Source organism: Melanerpes formicivorus, unplaced genomic scaffold, assembly GCF_026170545.1.
Source record: "Melanerpes formicivorus ecotype bairdi unplaced genomic scaffold, bMelFor1.0.p_v2 SCAF_71, whole genome shotgun sequence".
Lineage (NCBI taxonomy): Eukaryota > Metazoa > Chordata > Aves > Piciformes > Picidae > Melanerpes > Melanerpes formicivorus.
The window spans coordinates 2,206,835-2,223,624 of record NW_027142423.1 but is presented as its reverse complement, the minus strand read 5'-3'; the positions used below and the strand labels follow the sequence as shown (position 1 = coordinate 2,223,624).

Here is a 16,790-nt window from a genome sequence, read left to right as displayed (position 1 = left end):
AAACGAGCTCATTCTTAGGCTTATAAAACAAGCCTTTACAGATAATTATGTTTTATTACTCTTCTTTTTATGAGGATTTTGTTATACAAAACAAATACCAGATGCCTGTTTGTTGCAATTCAGGGGGGGAAGAGGAGGAGTGCTCTGCAAGCACCGCTGTGAGCAACTCTGCTTTTAATTAAACACAGTAAATGAATAAAAATTAATATAGTTTCAAACCAGCAGGTAGGAAGCAAATGTATGAACTGTAGCTGCTGAAAGACCCTCTCCCCTCTGAGCTCCTGCTGCAAGAGCAGCCAGTTCTCAGGGCTGGTGCTCCCTGAGCAAGGCTCCTTATGTACATGTTTTCCTGAAAAATGAATATTAAACTCTGCAGATAACAAAAAGCCTGAAAAAAAGGAGGGTGGGGAAGAGGTGGTAGGATTTAATGTTACTTCTCTTAAAGAGGCATACACAGATCAGCCAGGAAGACCTGTAATTAAGAGTCAAGTAGTTTAAAGATGGAGGAGATAGGACAGAAGGCAAGGAGGTGTAAAGGGATTTCTGGCAATCTTAAAATAAAGCAACCATCCAAACCACGCCAGACCCTGCAACTGTTAGCTTGACAGACTCAGAGAACATGCTCCCAAGTGGCCTGACAGACTGTGCAGGACTGGACCCCACACCTGAGACAAGGCAGACGTGGGGACACAACCAGAGGAAGGCAAGCAAAGCACGCCAAATGCAGCAGCAAAACTGGGGCACAGTGCCTCAAGGACAGGAAAACGCAGCCAACTCTTCAGCAGCAGCCAGATGTCAGCCATCCACTTCCCCAAAGGCACCACTCAGAAATCTATTTCCCATTTTCAATAGTGGCTTCCTTTTTCATTTTAATTGCATTAAGATCCAATCACAGAGTGACAATAGATACTTATTACTTAAGGCCAATGCCAGCCCTACATTATATATCAGGTTTTCAGCAGCGTGCCCGATAAGGCTTTCATGTCCTGCAAACGAGACAGAAGTTGTGTACACAGGATCTGACTCTTTTGGGGGAGCCTTCCCAGAGATTTATTTGTTTTAAGAAAGATTTTAAAGACATGGTGCAGCAGTAAACATAAGGGAAGCAGCAGTGGGATGGTTTCTGCGCTTCACTGCTTATTTCCAGGTTTCCATCTGCTGAAATTGAGATTGAGGAAGAGTGTCCTCTGTGATCCTCCTCTAGTACCTATTCTCAATCTACTTCCTAATGAAGTTTGTTTACAAATATTCATTAGATTCCATGCTTTATTAGCCCAGTCAGTTCATTATGAGATCACAGTACCACAAAATGCCATTACAGTAATCAGTGCATTGACTATTGTGAAACACAGTTACCCTGAGACTAAAGTTAAAGTAAGAACTACTGCTATAACCCAATAACCACACCAACAAGGCAACCTGGGATCACATCCATCTCTCTAAATCCTTGGTTCCCCAGTTTTATAGCCAAACAACACAATCCCATTGTTCATTACTTTACCATGACCTGTGTCAAAAAGACTTTTCATTAAAAATGCCAGAAAAGTAAAACAAACAAACAAACAAACAAAAGGTTTATTGGCCACCAGAACCAGGTAAGAGAACCAAAGCTGGAAACTTGTTTTCTCTGCAGTTCACTAATGTTTCCATGCACAAAGCCAAGAGGTTGGTGCCCTAGTGGCTCCACTGGTTATTTTGGTCTTCAGCAGCAGTAACTGCAATGGACCCCAGCAAGCAGGGGGTCAGTGAATAAGAGTCCTGTGAAAGATGGCAGGTACAAACTGCAGTGATTTTTTGACACCTTCAGAGCAAATGGCTAAGGACAAGGATCCCCTTGTAGGAACACAGAGCAAGAGTCCACCCAGACCACGGGATGCTCAACCTCTGAGTTTAGCAGCAAAGGCAAAGCAGGGTTTAGACAGCTGAGGAAATAGCCAGCCCCATGGCTAACTCCAAGTCAAGATACATGCACAGAGAGTTTAGAGATGAGTGGAAATCTGGGGCTTCCCTGAGATGATGGCACCTGAATACAAAGCTTAAGGAGCAGCATCTGCATGTGGTCAGGCAAGAGGGAGGTGCCTCCCCAGGCCATGGGTGTTCCAGCCAAGCCAGGATACACTGGGTCTCTGTCCGTGCAAGAGCAAACCTTCCTTCTCTTCGACCTACCCACAGCAACCCAGAAATGGCATTTATGGGCTGACAGGACAATAATGTGCTGGGCTGTTCTTAGCTGAAAGTTTAACAACCACCTCCAGCTATCAACAACCTGGGTTCTTATCTCCTAACACACCATGTCTACAGAAGCCATCTTCCAAAGAACAAAGCTAAGACTTTATTATTGTTCTCTGCAATTAAATTTGGGGGAAGGTGTAGAAAGGCAATTGCTTTTGTGTACCTGTGAGTTCACAAATTAACCCCAGGAACTTTGTTTATGGCAGGGGGGTCATTTAGGAGGAGAGACAGGAGCAGCAAGTGTCCGTACCCACCACCTTTGATGTGCTGCCCACCTGCCTTCACACAGCTCCAGCTGCATGCACACTTTGATTGTTTGAGCTTCCCCCGCCACTGTCTCACTCAGTCCCTTTAATCTTGCCACAACAACAACACTGTGAAGAGAAAGGAGGAGAGGGAAGAGGGAAGAGTGCGAGAAAGAGAAATATAAAGAGAAAAGATATCTGAAGCTCAAGTCGATGAAGCAGTCTGGAAGATCCGATGTGCCGTCAGACAGAGATGAAAGCACCTGAAGCAAGGGACGGTGTCACGGAGTTGTTGAAATAGTGGCATAGGGAAAGCACAGCTTTTGACACCTGCTCGAAATCACTCCCATGAAAGAGCCATCCAGCAATCCAGGCCTGCTAAATTTGGGGGTACCTTTTCCCAAACACTCCTAAAAGCTCCTCAAAACACACGTCCAATCCCAAACTAAAACTGCTCAAACTGATCCACATGATGCCAGAACAACCATCAGGGCTGCGACGGCGTCAAGCAGGGAAGGGAAACCTAACACCAGCTTGAACTAAAACTTGCAGAACTGTAGTTAAATAACAAAAAAAACAATAGGCAGGGAAGGGGAGAGAGCAGTTAGGGAAATGCACAATCAGCTGAGATATTTCCCCACCTTCCAAAAACGCTGCCTTGAAATCCCTACCTGCTTTGTTCACCTTGCTGCTCCCGGATTTTTTTTATTACCCTCACTTTTGAGAGTTTCTCTGGCACTTAGTATGCAGGAGCAGTGCAGGGGAATAGATCCCGCTGCCACAGATAATGTGGTTCTAAGGGAAACCCATCAATTGTTAATGGCCATGCAAATTGTTGAAACTAGAGAGTTATTCACAGTTATCTCGCTGTGATTTTGTAAGTGTCCATGCCTGATGTGATCACTCGCTTGATATATTATTCCATTACAATTCAAGTAGTAGCCTTACCTTTTGGTTTTGGGGGGGGGGAAAGGCATGAGAGAGAGTGGGAGGGTGAAGGGATGTTATTTGTTTTAAATTATTTAAACCAGTCACACACACCTTCTCGTGCAGGGGTTTTACAAGTACAATAAATCCCGCCCTGAAACTACGGTCGTGCCTTACTGAAAGGCTTAAATCCCTCCCATCAGAAACCGAAGGAGCCTAGCATGCAATTTCAGCCCCTGATCCTGCAAAGCACTTTCTTGTATTTCAACTGTACACACGGTTCTCACATCCTTTCTTGGCACTGCACCTCCCAGCTTCAAGCTGCACCGTTTTACATATTTTTTGATTAGGGTTTCCCACGGCTAATGAAAAAAATTTGCTGACATCTTTTAAGCTATAGGTGTCTCCTCAAACCCATAATGCACTCACTCTCTTGCAACACCAATTTACTGATCATCAATTTGCAGCTTTGTTGCAGCTCCAACATATCAAATGCCTATTTTTTTTTTCCTCTCTTCATTTGCTTCTTGCCTGAGATTTATTACTTTCAGCAAAGTGTCCTCTGTTTTCTTTTTCTTTTTAATTTTGTTTGCTCATTTTTAAGCAGCCCCTCAGGGGGAAACGTTACTCTTCTTTATAAAACAATTTTGAAATCACAGTATTAAAACATAAATCCTGTAATTATGTTTCACATTAGGATTAGACGAATTATAGCTAATTAAAAGAAAAATCTGCTAGCACCCAGCACAACGGTTGGTGGCAAATCCAGAGGATGAAACATTTATGGGTTGATCTTCCCCAAGCAGCTGATCTGAGGCTGAGCAGACACACCCAAAGAAGCCTTCAGAGATACACATGCAGACATTACAAACAAAGACTTCTAGAATTAGAATTAACCAGGTTGGAAAGGACCTTTGAGATCATTGAGTCCAACCTGTCATCCAACACTATGTAATCAATTAAACCTTGGCACCAAGCATCCCAGCCAGTCTCTTCCTAAACACCTCCAGTCATGGTGACTCCACCACCTCCCTGGGCAGCTCATTCCAATGGCCAATCTCTGTGAAGAACTTCTTCCTAACATCCAGCCTAAACTTCCCCTGGCACAGCTTGAGACTGTGTCCTCTTGTTCTGTTGCTGGTTGCTTGGGAGAAGAGACCAACCCCTACCTGGCTACAACCTCCCTTCAGGTAGTTATAGACAGCAACAAGGTCTCTTCTGAGCCTCCTCTTCTCCAGGCTTGCCCTTCACTTCAGATAAAGGTTCTGGTTTTTAGAAGCAAACTCTGATTTCACTCCTGCAGGCTACAGCAATTACAATTTTGATGGACTTTCTAGCAGTTACACACTGAACTACCTGACTCTACCAAGAATTCCCACATTGTGGGAAAATGCCTGCAAATAGGTGATCCTGCTTCGGCAGGGGAATTGGACCCAATGATCTCTGGAGGTCCCTTCCAACCTCTAATGTACTGTGATACTGTGGTATTCACAGGGCAGAATACATTATCAAAAGTCAAGATCTTCTAGAGGAATGAAGAAAATCAGGATTCCTACCCAAACTCTGCCACGCTCGTCCCTCTCCTGCACTGCTGCTTGGCAGACGATGCTCTCCATCAGCCCAAAGGCTGTAGGGGTTATAACACATACTGCAGTTGTAGGAAATGATTTATGCCATGCTCCTTTTCACAGCCTCAGAGAACTAATCATTAACAGAAGAGAGTTTCCCCCCACACCCTTTGCAAATGTTACAGTCTGTACCCACACACATATGTATGTACATCATTTTCCATTTAGGAATTGCTGCCGATATCGCTCGGCGCAGCCCATCAGCATCGTGCTCTCCACTCTGTTTAGGAGCTAAAGAATGATTGATCTTATTGATTTGTGTCAATGGCCTGACAAGGCCTTATCGACCCGTGGTAATTTTGTGGGAGGAGCTGGGAGGGGAAGTGGAGATAGCATTTTCTGTAAGACATCATCCAGCCCGGAGAGACAATGTGGTTAGAGACGCTGGTACGGCCATCGACGGGGACCGCGCCAGGGCGTGAACCCGCACCAGTGAGCCACGAGCCGGCTCCCATGACCGTGTTTACAGCAAATCCACTGCTAAGCACCCAACTGTATAATTATAATCTATTACAATTATGCAAAGAAGAAGCATTTCAGAAAGGCCTTCTCATTTCCCATTCTTAGCGCTGAATACTTTTGTTTCGCAGCCAATCAACTAAATTAGCCCTAATTCTGTTTCATTCACAAACTTAAAGAGTACACCAGAGAGGGGAAAAAAGTGAATGAACAGGAAATCCACTTAGGAACCCAGGAATTATTTTGTTTCCACATATTTCTGGACTAGAAATCATCATGGGGAAAGTCAAGTTAAGGCAGAAGAGCTTTACTGAATTTGGTTACTGCACGGTGAAAGACCTTGGAGGAGTGATCAGAAGCTGCAGTTTCAGCACCTGGAAAAGTGGTGGCCCTGCTTCATTTGAGCAAAGCAAGGAAAGGTAAGAAAAGCTCACATACAAAATGTGACCACAGTTCCTGACCTGGGACAAGAGTCAAACTCCAAAAAAAGCTTCTGTGAGACTTTCCCCTGATACACACACACACAGAGAAGAGCTGCTACATGCTGCTTCTGACAACTACCACCTTTTATCAAAAGTCATGATTTATCTCTACACTCCCTGATGCTTCCTGACTGGGGATACAGAAGACTTTAATAAGCAGGTTTACATAGCACTTTCTCTAAAATATTATCAAGCACTAAAGGAACTCCTAAAAATGCTTCAGGAAAAAAAAAGCCATTCTTCCCCATTTTGAAGGCATACAGAAACATAACCATGCCAGCAGCAATCTTGGGAACCAGCCTGCAGTCCTGAGACCACATGAGCTACATGCAGGAGAAGGCAGGAGCACCTGCAACAGCCCTGCCCAGCACCACACTTCATTCAGGGACTGTAGGAGTACACATCTCTACTATTGAAATATGAAATGGGAACCTGATTCAGCCAACACAAACACCTCAACTCTACCACCTTTCAGGGAACACCCACTTCATACCCTGTGTCTGCATCCTTGTGGAGGAGACAGCACTACACCACCAAAAAAACCTGTGGTTGAATCTCACCAAGAGGCAGTGGGAGAGACAGAGAAAACACAAGGTATTAGAAGAAAATGGGACCTTCTTTCTCTTGTTGTTGAGGAGGCCTAACATACCTATAGCTTGCTTAAAGTTATGTTTTCTTATTCTAAGGAACAGAAAACATTTTTAGGAAGTCAGATTGCATTTGGAAAGCCACCAGCCTGGCAGCACTCACACCAGGTCTTCTTCCCCAGAAAAGCAGCTTGGCACATTTTGCTGAGACAGGGCCTTTATTTCTTAAAGCAGTACTTCCCTCTTCTCATGTGAAACAAATCTCCTCTCTTTTGTTCTCCTTTGGAATTCATTCTTTAGTTTAGCTTCCCTGCACCACTGCAGGGTGCTGATCTCCCATCTCTCTGCTTTCAAACCACCTCTCAGGCCCTGTGGCATCCACTCTGCAGTATCAGGACAGAGCCTGCTCTAAGTACGCCCCTCTGTTTCTTGCAGTGCACAGGTGACAACTGTTATCAATTATAATTTGCTCCACTAGTGGAAGAAACCAGGACTCCCACCATCCTTTAGCCTGGATCTTTAAGTGCCCCTGTCCATGCCTGGTGCCACAGGCCCCTCCTGCCCCAACTTCTTCCCTGCCTGCTTCAGACACGTGGGGATGAGTTGTACAGGCATTATGTAGCATTGGTGCTCCCTCCAGTTGACTGAGGTGCTTCCTCCTAAATTAAAGGCTCAGTGATGACAGGTACCATGTTTCCTTCTGAAATCTGTATTTAAAAAGAGCAACACTAAACCTTAGGTAAAAGCACAGCACAGCTGGACGACCAGAAGAAACAAATCTATTACTCAATGTAAACTATGAGGAGGTTTTGAAATCTGTATGTCCTGCAACACTTGGCAATATGGAAAGCTGCATAACCTTACATATAACCTGAAGTTATACTCACACATTCCCACATGCTGAACTAATCTCCATATGACATGGGAGAGAAATATATATCTATCATCATCTAGATATAGCAAGTCCTTGAGAAGTCAATCAACTCACCAGCAAGGAACATGGTATTTAACTCCCTTCCCAGGTCAGACATTATCTACCTACCTACTGATCATCTCTCTCTGGTTAGCATGAGTTTGTTTACCCATGACCACAAAACTCTGGATTTTCTGAATGAAATCCTGCAGAGAGAAAGGGAAAACAATCACAGATAATACTCCAGAAATCATCAGATTAGAGCACATTCTCTTGACTCCCATCTGTTGAGTAAGTAAGTGCTGTGTGCTGACCAGTTTCATTTACCTCCCTCTCCCGCAAGCGGCTGCTGGTTTACTTTCCAGTGGGCTGTTCTGGGCCTGTATGTGGGGCAAGAGGATTATTTCCAGCAGTCAAACCAGTAGCCTTTATCTCTTTGGTTTGTCTTGATCTCAAACTCCTCTCATTCAATCCCATCCTCCCATGCAGATACACCAGAGCTGCATGGATGCAAGGAGTTCAACAGCTGGGAACACTTTCTCCTGGGAGCAGCAGGCAACAACATGCAAGTCCCCAAAGTCAGCTATCACTCTCCCTTTGGAGCAGCTTCAGTGAAGCTGGGACCTTAGACTGGGACAAAAAGTCCTGCACAAGTCAGGGTTTGCCCTGTGAAATGCCTAGCCAGGGAGTGAGAGAAGGCAGGAGCACCACAGGATGCTCTGGAGCACCTTCTGGCTGAGAGTTCTTCACTGGGGGCACAGCAGGACTCCATCTTGCCCAAGCAGGTAACTGGAAATACTACTTCTGGCTCAGTTCTGATCTGGGTTCAACATGCCCTTCAAACCACCCATTTCAGGATTAATTCTGCTTAAAATGAAAATGATGACTCATAACTTTCTGATTTGAGTTCTATCACGAAGCATCTCTTCAGTGATAATTATCAGTAGATTATCCTAGAACAATTTTTCTAGGCAATGAAAATAAAAGCAGAGCCCATCAGGCCCAGAGAGCAGCACTCACCTACATTTCTGCATACAGAAAACACCTGCTCCAGACCAGACCTGTAATGCTTTGTCACCACAGAGCCTCCTATGAGATGCTTCACAGAAAGACACAGAAAAGCCTGGGGCAGCAATTATAATACTAACTTGCCCCACAAGAAAACTTAATTACTTGAGGTTAGGAGGGTGCCTGGTTTAAGGCCCAGGGGCAGGGTAGGCTCCTCTGCTGGTGCGTGACCCTATGCATGCACCTGGCCACACACACTGTGGTGCTCAGCACTGCTCGTGCACACCCATCCACCCTCTCCTGCTCCTTTCTGAGAGGGAAAAGTGTTGTAATATGCAAAATGTCCAGGCTGAAAACTTCACTGCTGGCTATGGGCTCAGGGATGCTCTTGTCACCCCTGCTCCCAGCTCCTGCATGGGCATCAGCCAAGAGCCTCCCAGGTGGAAGCCCCTACCCAGGCAGGGCACTACTTGTGTTAAATCAGCACCAAGAGGCACTTAAGGACACTTTGCAATACATACAGGGAGCAGGAGGAACACAACGGAGCAAATCTCATTACTTCTCAGACATACATTAAAGCTTTGCTATTTACCTGCTTGCTGCATTTCAGGATAAACACACTGTAAAGCAGGCCAATTTCCAGTTTCTTGAAAATTGATATTAAAATAGAAAAAGCAGTCTGGCGAGGATAGGTCTCAACAGGAGCCAGGACACTCTGGGAAAGTGCCCAAGTGCTCTCAGGAGTTCTCAAGTTTCACCCGAGCTCCCAAAGCAGCTTGGTGATACACAAGATGCACAGACTGGTTCCCATCTCGGTTCAGATGTCCCAAACAACAGCCAGCCTGAACCTGGGTCATTTCTCAGCCCTGTCCTAAAAAGCTGCAAAGCAGCTGACTTATAAGGGCTTTCAAGTAACTCCAAAAATAATTCACTAAGTGATCAAGTGTAGCATTCATCTTTCAGTACAATACACTGAAGCTCAGTATGCTGAAAATACAAGAATCCTGCCTTTGTTCCAAGCATGCACACACATGCATATGCAGCACCTAAATTATCATCACAAGTTGGATGGGCATGCCCAAGCCTTGCTTCATGTTTTCATGCCAGTCTTGTGAGCAGCAAACTCATCCCCAGTGTCTAAATCTACCACTTCTTATTTTGCATGTGTATTTTATTCCTGGTGGGAAGGAAGAGAAACCAAAAGTTGCTTTTCTTCCCATTCTGCGCTTCATGGCATGACTGTAATCTTAGCTGAGGATGACACACATTCCACTAGCAAAGTGCACACCAGGTAAACCTACTGGGGAACCAGAGATCAATGAAAACATTCAGCTGGGTATTTTCACCTGCAAAAGTACAGACATAACCCTGCAGAGATGTCTCGCAGGCATAAGCGCACACAGAGCACTGCTGATCTCTCCCTCTTCTGCCAGTGCACAGCAGCCCCAGGAAGGTTCCTTCTGTAGGCTCCTGCCCAACCACATGCCTCCAACCTCCACTTGCAGAACTAGTCCCACCTCGTGAGGTCCTGCGTGTTTTGCCTGCTTTTCTCAGCTCAGCGTCCATCGTGCAGGCTTTCTGAACACTAACTGGTTGAAAACCATACTAAGTGTATAAAGGACACCCTGCTACACTAGTTGTCCTACACTGTAAGTTCACATTTCTCTCAAAAAAAAAACAAATGCAACCCACATTTTGTGCTCACTTCCCCATCTCCATCCTGCTCTTTTCAACCCTGTTCACATATTTGGTTTCTCTCTTTGTTACACTGCAGCTATCCTGCACGGGTAGAAGGAAAAAGCCTCCTCAGATGAGCTTTGGATACAATAACTTTCTGCATCTTTTAAGGGCAGAGATGTGGCAGGTCGGGGGACACACCACAGACATGATTTGCTTTCCCAGGAAGATGCCTGTCTTGGTGGCAGTCTCTTCTCAGCATCTGGCTTTGCTAGAACATCGCATTCCGCCATTTCTTTTGGTATCCATAGTCCCTTATATTACCTTCCAAAAAGTAATTACTTGGAACCAGTTAAGCCTGTACATGAATTCTGCCTTTGTTTAAAACACATTGTACATATGTATATATTTAGACTGCCATTAAATATTTAAGAGGCTGTCTTCAAACTTCAGCAGTAGCACTGTTTATTTGTTTAACCCTTGGTGAAACAGAAAGCTTGATGCTGAAATTCTGCCACGAAGGACTTCAGAAAGCCCAGCTGACATATGCTGGGTGGCAAAAGCCAACTGGGACAGTCAAAGGCACCAAAAAGAAAGCAGTTTTTCTTTTTTTTTTCCTTTATATCCTCCTTGCTAGTAGTCTGATCACATAATGCAATTCATTTTAGTCTGCTACGGTTTTATCTGCTGAGATGTATAACTGGGATGCAAATTAATTGGCTATAACATACAGATGGATCTTTCAATAGAATTCAGGGAGAGAGTCAAATGTGCACATGCCCTGTCCTTCCTCCAAACAAAATAAGACACACTCTGCACTTCCCACAGGTCAAGATTCACCTTTCTTGCCTATTTTAATCTCCTAGAGAGGAAACAACACATTCTACAGATAAATGGACCTCTTTCAAACCTCACACCAAGTGCTGCACCATAGATGAACTTCAACAAGAGCATGAGTAAAGTCCTACACGTGGGGAGAAATAACCCCATGCATCAGTACAGGTTAAACTGTTGAAAAGCAGCTGTGTGGAGAAGTTGGTGGGAGTGTTGGTGGACAGCTTCACCATGAGCCAGCCATGTGCCTCATGGCCAAGAAGGCCAATGGTATTCTGGGGTGCACTAAGATGACCGTGGCCAGCAGGTCAAGAGAGGTTCTCCTTCCCCTCTACTATGCCCTGGTGAGGACACACCTGGAGTATGTGTACAGTTCTGGACTCTCCAGTTCAAGAAGGACAGGGAACTACTGGAGAGACTCCAATGTAAGGCCAGAAGGATGATTAGGGGAGTGGACCATCTCCTGAGGGACTTGGGACTGGTGCCTAAAACCAGAGAAGACAGAGAGGAAATCTTATAAATGCATTCATCTAAAGGCTGGAGGTCATCTGGAGCTGGGCTCTTTTCAGTGACGGCCAGTTCCAGGGCTAGGGGCAACAGGCATAAACTAAAACACAGAAAGTTTCACTTGAACTTAAGGAGAAACTGTTTTCACTTTAAGGGTGAGAGAACACAGAAGACTGCCCAGAGAGGTTATGGAGTTTCCTCCTCCGGAGATTTTCAAACCCGCTTGGACACGTTCCTGTGCAACCTGATCTAGGCATACTTGTGCTAGCAGAGGGTTGGACTAGATGATTTGCAAACATCCCTTCCAACCCCTACCACCCTGTGATTCTCTATGAAATCCCATCACCTCTACCTTGCAAGGGGTACTGGCATCAAGTATAACAACAACGTAGCACTACCACCTTAACAGGTTTTAAAATCACCTGATTTACCTGGCTTAGCAATGCCTCCACCTACAAACAATCTCTCATATTTTGCCCCAGCAAGGACTGCTATGTAGGGGCCAGCTCACCACAGCCAGGTCAGCTGTGATCCTGCCTTTCACACAAAGTGAAATAGCCCAAGTGTCACAGTAGATAGGAGACTTTCACAAAAAATGTGCTTATTTGAGAATGCATGTTTCTTCTTTTTGATTAAAGCCTTGTGGAGATATTGTTCAACCCAAGCCCAGAGAGGCACAAGAGAGCAGCTGTGCATGCATTTTTCAAGACTCATGTATTTAGAGACATTTCCTTCCCAAGCACTGCAGCCTTGTTCATGATCAGATGCTGCTTTAGGTGGGGTGAATAGGGGAGCCCCCTCCTACAGCTTTCACCTCTGGGTTACACATGAGCACTGATGCATTTCAACTGGCTGCCCACCATTACCCTCCCCTGGGGATGTGGCCATGTGGGATTGTATAAAAAGAAAGGAGTACCAGGCGTGGTCCATATTCCACTGGAGAGACAGAGAACACAGGCCACCGCAGGACGCAGTGCTGGGAGATCAGCAGATGGCATCCTTTGCTGTGAATCGGCACCAAAGCAGGAGTGTGAAGGGGCAGCAGTATGCTCTGGCAGGTGCACTTGCTCAGATAAAATGTCAGGCTAAAAGAGCTTCAACACTTGCAGGTGTTTGCCAGAGCAAGACTGCTCCGTGCAGTCGCCCGACCACAGTTTCAGCTTGCCTTGATTCTTGGAGTAATCTTATTTTCTTGTAACCATCTCTTTTTCACTTCCTGTCTTTTAACAGCAGCGTGGCAACAAATGGTGGAGTCCCCAAACACCACCCCAGACACGGCTGCACCTTAGCAGCAAGTACGTTGTTTGTAGGAGTAGCACGGCGTGCCGGTTGAGTTCATGCTTCCACATCCCCTGAGGGCTGTTATGCACACCCTTCGCTACAAAACAAGCAGCACAGACACTTCACAAGGGGCAGAACTTATGGGGAAAGGCCTATCTTTTATTAGGACAAATGGCATAGCTGTAACAAAAACCGAGTATGTCCCTATTCAAGTCAAACCATGGGTGGGTAGGCTTGGTTTTTATGACAACTCGACAGCACACACGCTGTAGAACACCACAAACAACCAGGACTTTTCCCCAGTGTATATCAGCTCCAGTTGCCAAGATCTGCAACAAAAATCAGCACAGTCCGCAAGGATTATTATTGTTAGGTCTCCCTTCTCCTTCCTCCCCGTTCCCCCCCCCACCCCCCCGAAATACTCCCTATAAAAGGGATCACAAGCCAAAGGGACTCCCAGGTTATGAAAAACATGAGCTTAGCTTAGCATCTCTACTCGGTACTGCCGCTGTTATCACTTCCACGTGTGCATAATTTCACCACTCATCCATCAGTTTTCTGAAAATGAAGGGGATTAAAAGTCCACCGAGTATTTGCACTGCTGCTTCCTCCCCCTCTGCGGCAGATTTACGGTAACCAGAGGGTGAGCAGAGTTCACCCAGGCACATACAGGCTTCCCGGCGCTGCATGGCTGACCTTCCCAGTCTCTCCCAACCCCCTGTGGCTAGTTTCGGTGGAGAGACAGGCAGCCAGTTGGAAATTTTGATCTGCATTAATGCCACCGTAGTTCCTTCCCGACTGCTCTCCAGGAGTATTTTTCCACCCACGTTCCTCTGTGCATCGCAAACCCCTCCAGCCGTTGGCAGCTCTCAGTGCAGCTCCACCATACGCTACTCGGCACTACACGGCTGGTCTGTTTGAATTCAGCGTCTAACTCCTGCTACACGGGAAACATTCTCATGCAAAAAAAAACTTCATATACGAAACCTACTGTGCAGCAAGCAAAGCGGTGGTCGGCATTTAAATGAACTACACAGCTGCAAACAGCTTAGTCAGCATTGTGGTCCTGGAGGTAATTCCCAGGAAGCGATTTTCGCAGCAGTTACATACAAACCTGAAAAGCAGACTGGAAGGCACGAGCAGCACCACAGCGACACAGAATTTGGCTACACTGTGACAGTCTCAACAAATAAAAATCGGGGAAAACCAAGGCACCAAGCATTCACAGAAAACACGCTGTGCTTACGCCACAGGTCTATCCTCTCACATGTGAAAATAAGACACTCAGAGACAGGAGGTGAAACACGGTCAGCATTTCTTTTTTTTTCCTCCTTTCTTTACTGATGCTGTGCCGGTTTGAACAGAGGAAAAAGACAGCAAGGCAAGTAACCACCTCGTCCGTGGCGATATCGACACACCGGCCAGGCGCTGGGCAGTGCTTTTTGGAGAGAGCATCCCAGCATCTAACCCACTGCCCTCGGCAGCGCTCGTGGGAGCCAGGCTCAAACCAACATTGCAGAGGGCTGAGGGAGGCTCGCACAAACTTTATTTCGGGGCAGGAATGGCAGCGGGCACCGACCAAAGTGGCAGCGGGGGTCGAAAAGCAGTGCTAGATGCCAGAGCATCATCCGGCAGCACCTTTACCACTGGCCGTGTTTGCGAAGCCAAAGGGTTGCGAATGCAGGTCACCGGCCCCCAGGCGAGCGACGCCCGGGCTGCGGGACACTGCACCGCCCTTCAGCGCCTCCCTGCCAGCTCCCCCTTGCCAGGGCAGTGCCAGGACTGCCGGCAGCCCCGCGGGCCACGGGACGACCGAGCGATCCGCTCGGAAGAGATGGCAACTTGCCTCTGGCCCGCAAGCAGCTGCCAGCACCTCGGCACACATCTGCTCACATCTGCCCGGCGGCCGGGCACGCCAGCATGCCCCCGGGGACACGGCCACGGGGAAGGGGTGCCGCTCACTTACTTTTCGTATTCGGCGTTGTCTCGATCGCAGCGCGAATCCTTGTGCTTTTGCCAGTCTTTGCCATGCTTGCAGGTGGTCAGGAGAACAACATCCTCTCCGTTATGGACGTGATATAAGGCATTCCTGGTGTCTGACCCTATCCCCGTCAGGTACCTTTTCCCCTTGAATACCAACATGTACTTCCTGAGAGGAGGGATGGTGTTAAACCTCAAAAATCCCTTCTCCCCTCCTGTCCTAGGGTGATCCTTAGAAAAGAGCGGGATAGAAACGTCAAAGTTGGGTCTGAAGTTTTCAGTACTGATGCTGGCTTTGGCCAGCATGGCCTGGCCGATGTCGAACCCCACATCCTCGGTGTAGTCAGGCCAGGTGCCAGAGTATAAATTAAAAATCAGGTGGTTTCTGCCGTTGTTCCACAGGTGGAGGCTCTGCACCTTGGAGCGGAGGTTGTGCACGTACTGGGGGGAAAGCTGGTCCCGGTCCAGAGTGTCCAGGCTAAGGACGAAGAGGCAGGCCTGCCCGGGGTCGGAGGTGTAGAAGCGGGAGCCCTCAATAGCGGCCAGGACGTTCTGGTAGCTCTCGGCAATCTTCTCCCCCTTCTGCTGCGGGTAAACGTAGACCTTGAAGCCGTTTTTCCGGCACTGGGCGAAGTCAAAGCAGGACTCCATGCGGCAGCGGCGCCCGCGGTAGAGGCCGGCGCTGGCGTCCCGCCGCTGTCGGGGGGAGACGCGCCCGCCGCCGCCCTCGGGGCCCGGCCGCTCGGCGGGCGCGAAGGACTGCAAGGCGTCGGGGAACCGGGGCCAGGGCCGTTCGGCGCCGGGGCGCAAGGACGGGCCATGCCGGCTACCGGGCGGCGAGTACCGGGCCGCCCGCAGCCGCACGCCTCCCAAGTAAAGCAGCAGGGCGAGACAGGTGCCAGCCGACAGCAGCGTCAGGTAGCGTTTTTTGGCCTGCATGTGTCCGGCGGGGGTCCGGGGGGCTGCGGAGGAAGGCGGGGGCAGCCCGAGCTCGCCGGGCGCCGCTCTCAGCTCCGCTCCGCCATCTTCCCGCCGGCGAGCGCTTCAAACTCTCTTCGCCCACCTCTGCTCGGCGCCGTTCCCCAAGCCGCCGGCCGGGGCCGCGCATGTGGGCGACCGCCGCAACTTTCTCCCCACCGGTTTCTCAGGGGCGGCGGGCGGCGGCGGCCCGGCGGCGGCCCGGCGGGGCGCCCCGCATGCACTCAGGGGCCGGCCCCCCAGCGCGGGGCGGGCACCGGGGCAGCCCCGCTCCCGCCTTCCCACCGCTGCCTGCCCCTCTCCTCCGCCACGCTCCCTCCCGCCCCTCCCCTCCCGAGCCGCCAGCCCAGCCCAGCCCGGCCCGGCTCGGCCCAGCCTAGCCCGGCCCCGCCGGCTCACAGCCCGCTGCCGCCGCGCCGCAGCCTGACGAAGCCCTGCATTGCCTGGCGTGTCCCCCCCGACCCGGCCCTGGCACCACTCGCTCCTCGCCGCGTTCCTGCTGAATGGCCCCCGGGACGGAGGAGCAACGGCGGCGGGCGAAGACCCTCCTCCCTCTCCTCCTCCTCCTCCTCCTCTCTCCTCTCCACCTCTTCCTCGCCCCTCCCCCGTTCCCCGCCTCCCCGGGGCCGCGGCAGCAGCGGGCGGCGAGCCGCAGAGCCCCGCTCACTACCCTACCCTGCCCTGCCCTGCCCGCCCGCGGGCTGCGACCCCCACCTCACCCGGCCCCCCCGCGCACCGCCCCCACCCCGGCCCCGCCGCGCTGACCTCATCCAGCCACGCAGCCCCGCGCCCCCATTGGCGGGGCGTCACGTCCGGGGGGGCGGGGCTTCCGCTGCACCCATTCATAACCCGGCGGGCGGGGGGCGCTGCTGTCGCCGCCGTCACCCCGCCCTCAGCTCGTCCTGGTGGTGGCCTCGCTGGGTCCTGACCGGCAACACCAGCGCTCCGCTGGGCCGAGATCTAGAGAGGCCTGGCCCACCTCCTGGGATCCTTTGCGGTTCTTGTCTAGCCTAGCCAGCTCCCGTCTGCTGTCCCTCTCCCGGTGCAGCCTG

At 49.2% G+C, this 16,790-nt stretch overlaps 1 protein-coding gene across 1 annotated transcript in view; it reads right to left on the bottom strand.

Annotated features, from left to right (window-relative positions):
• EXT1 (exostosin glycosyltransferase 1) overlaps positions 1–16,056 on the bottom strand; it is a 192,157-nt gene extending 176,101 nt beyond the window's left edge. The window contains exon 1 of the mRNA XM_068163234.1: positions 14,747–16,056. Coding sequence (XP_068019335.1) covers positions 14,747–15,699 — 953 coding nt within the window. The 5' untranslated portion in view covers positions 15,700–16,056. The remainder of the gene's footprint in view (positions 1–14,746) is intronic.
• Positions 16,057–16,790: the final 734 nt, after the last annotated feature.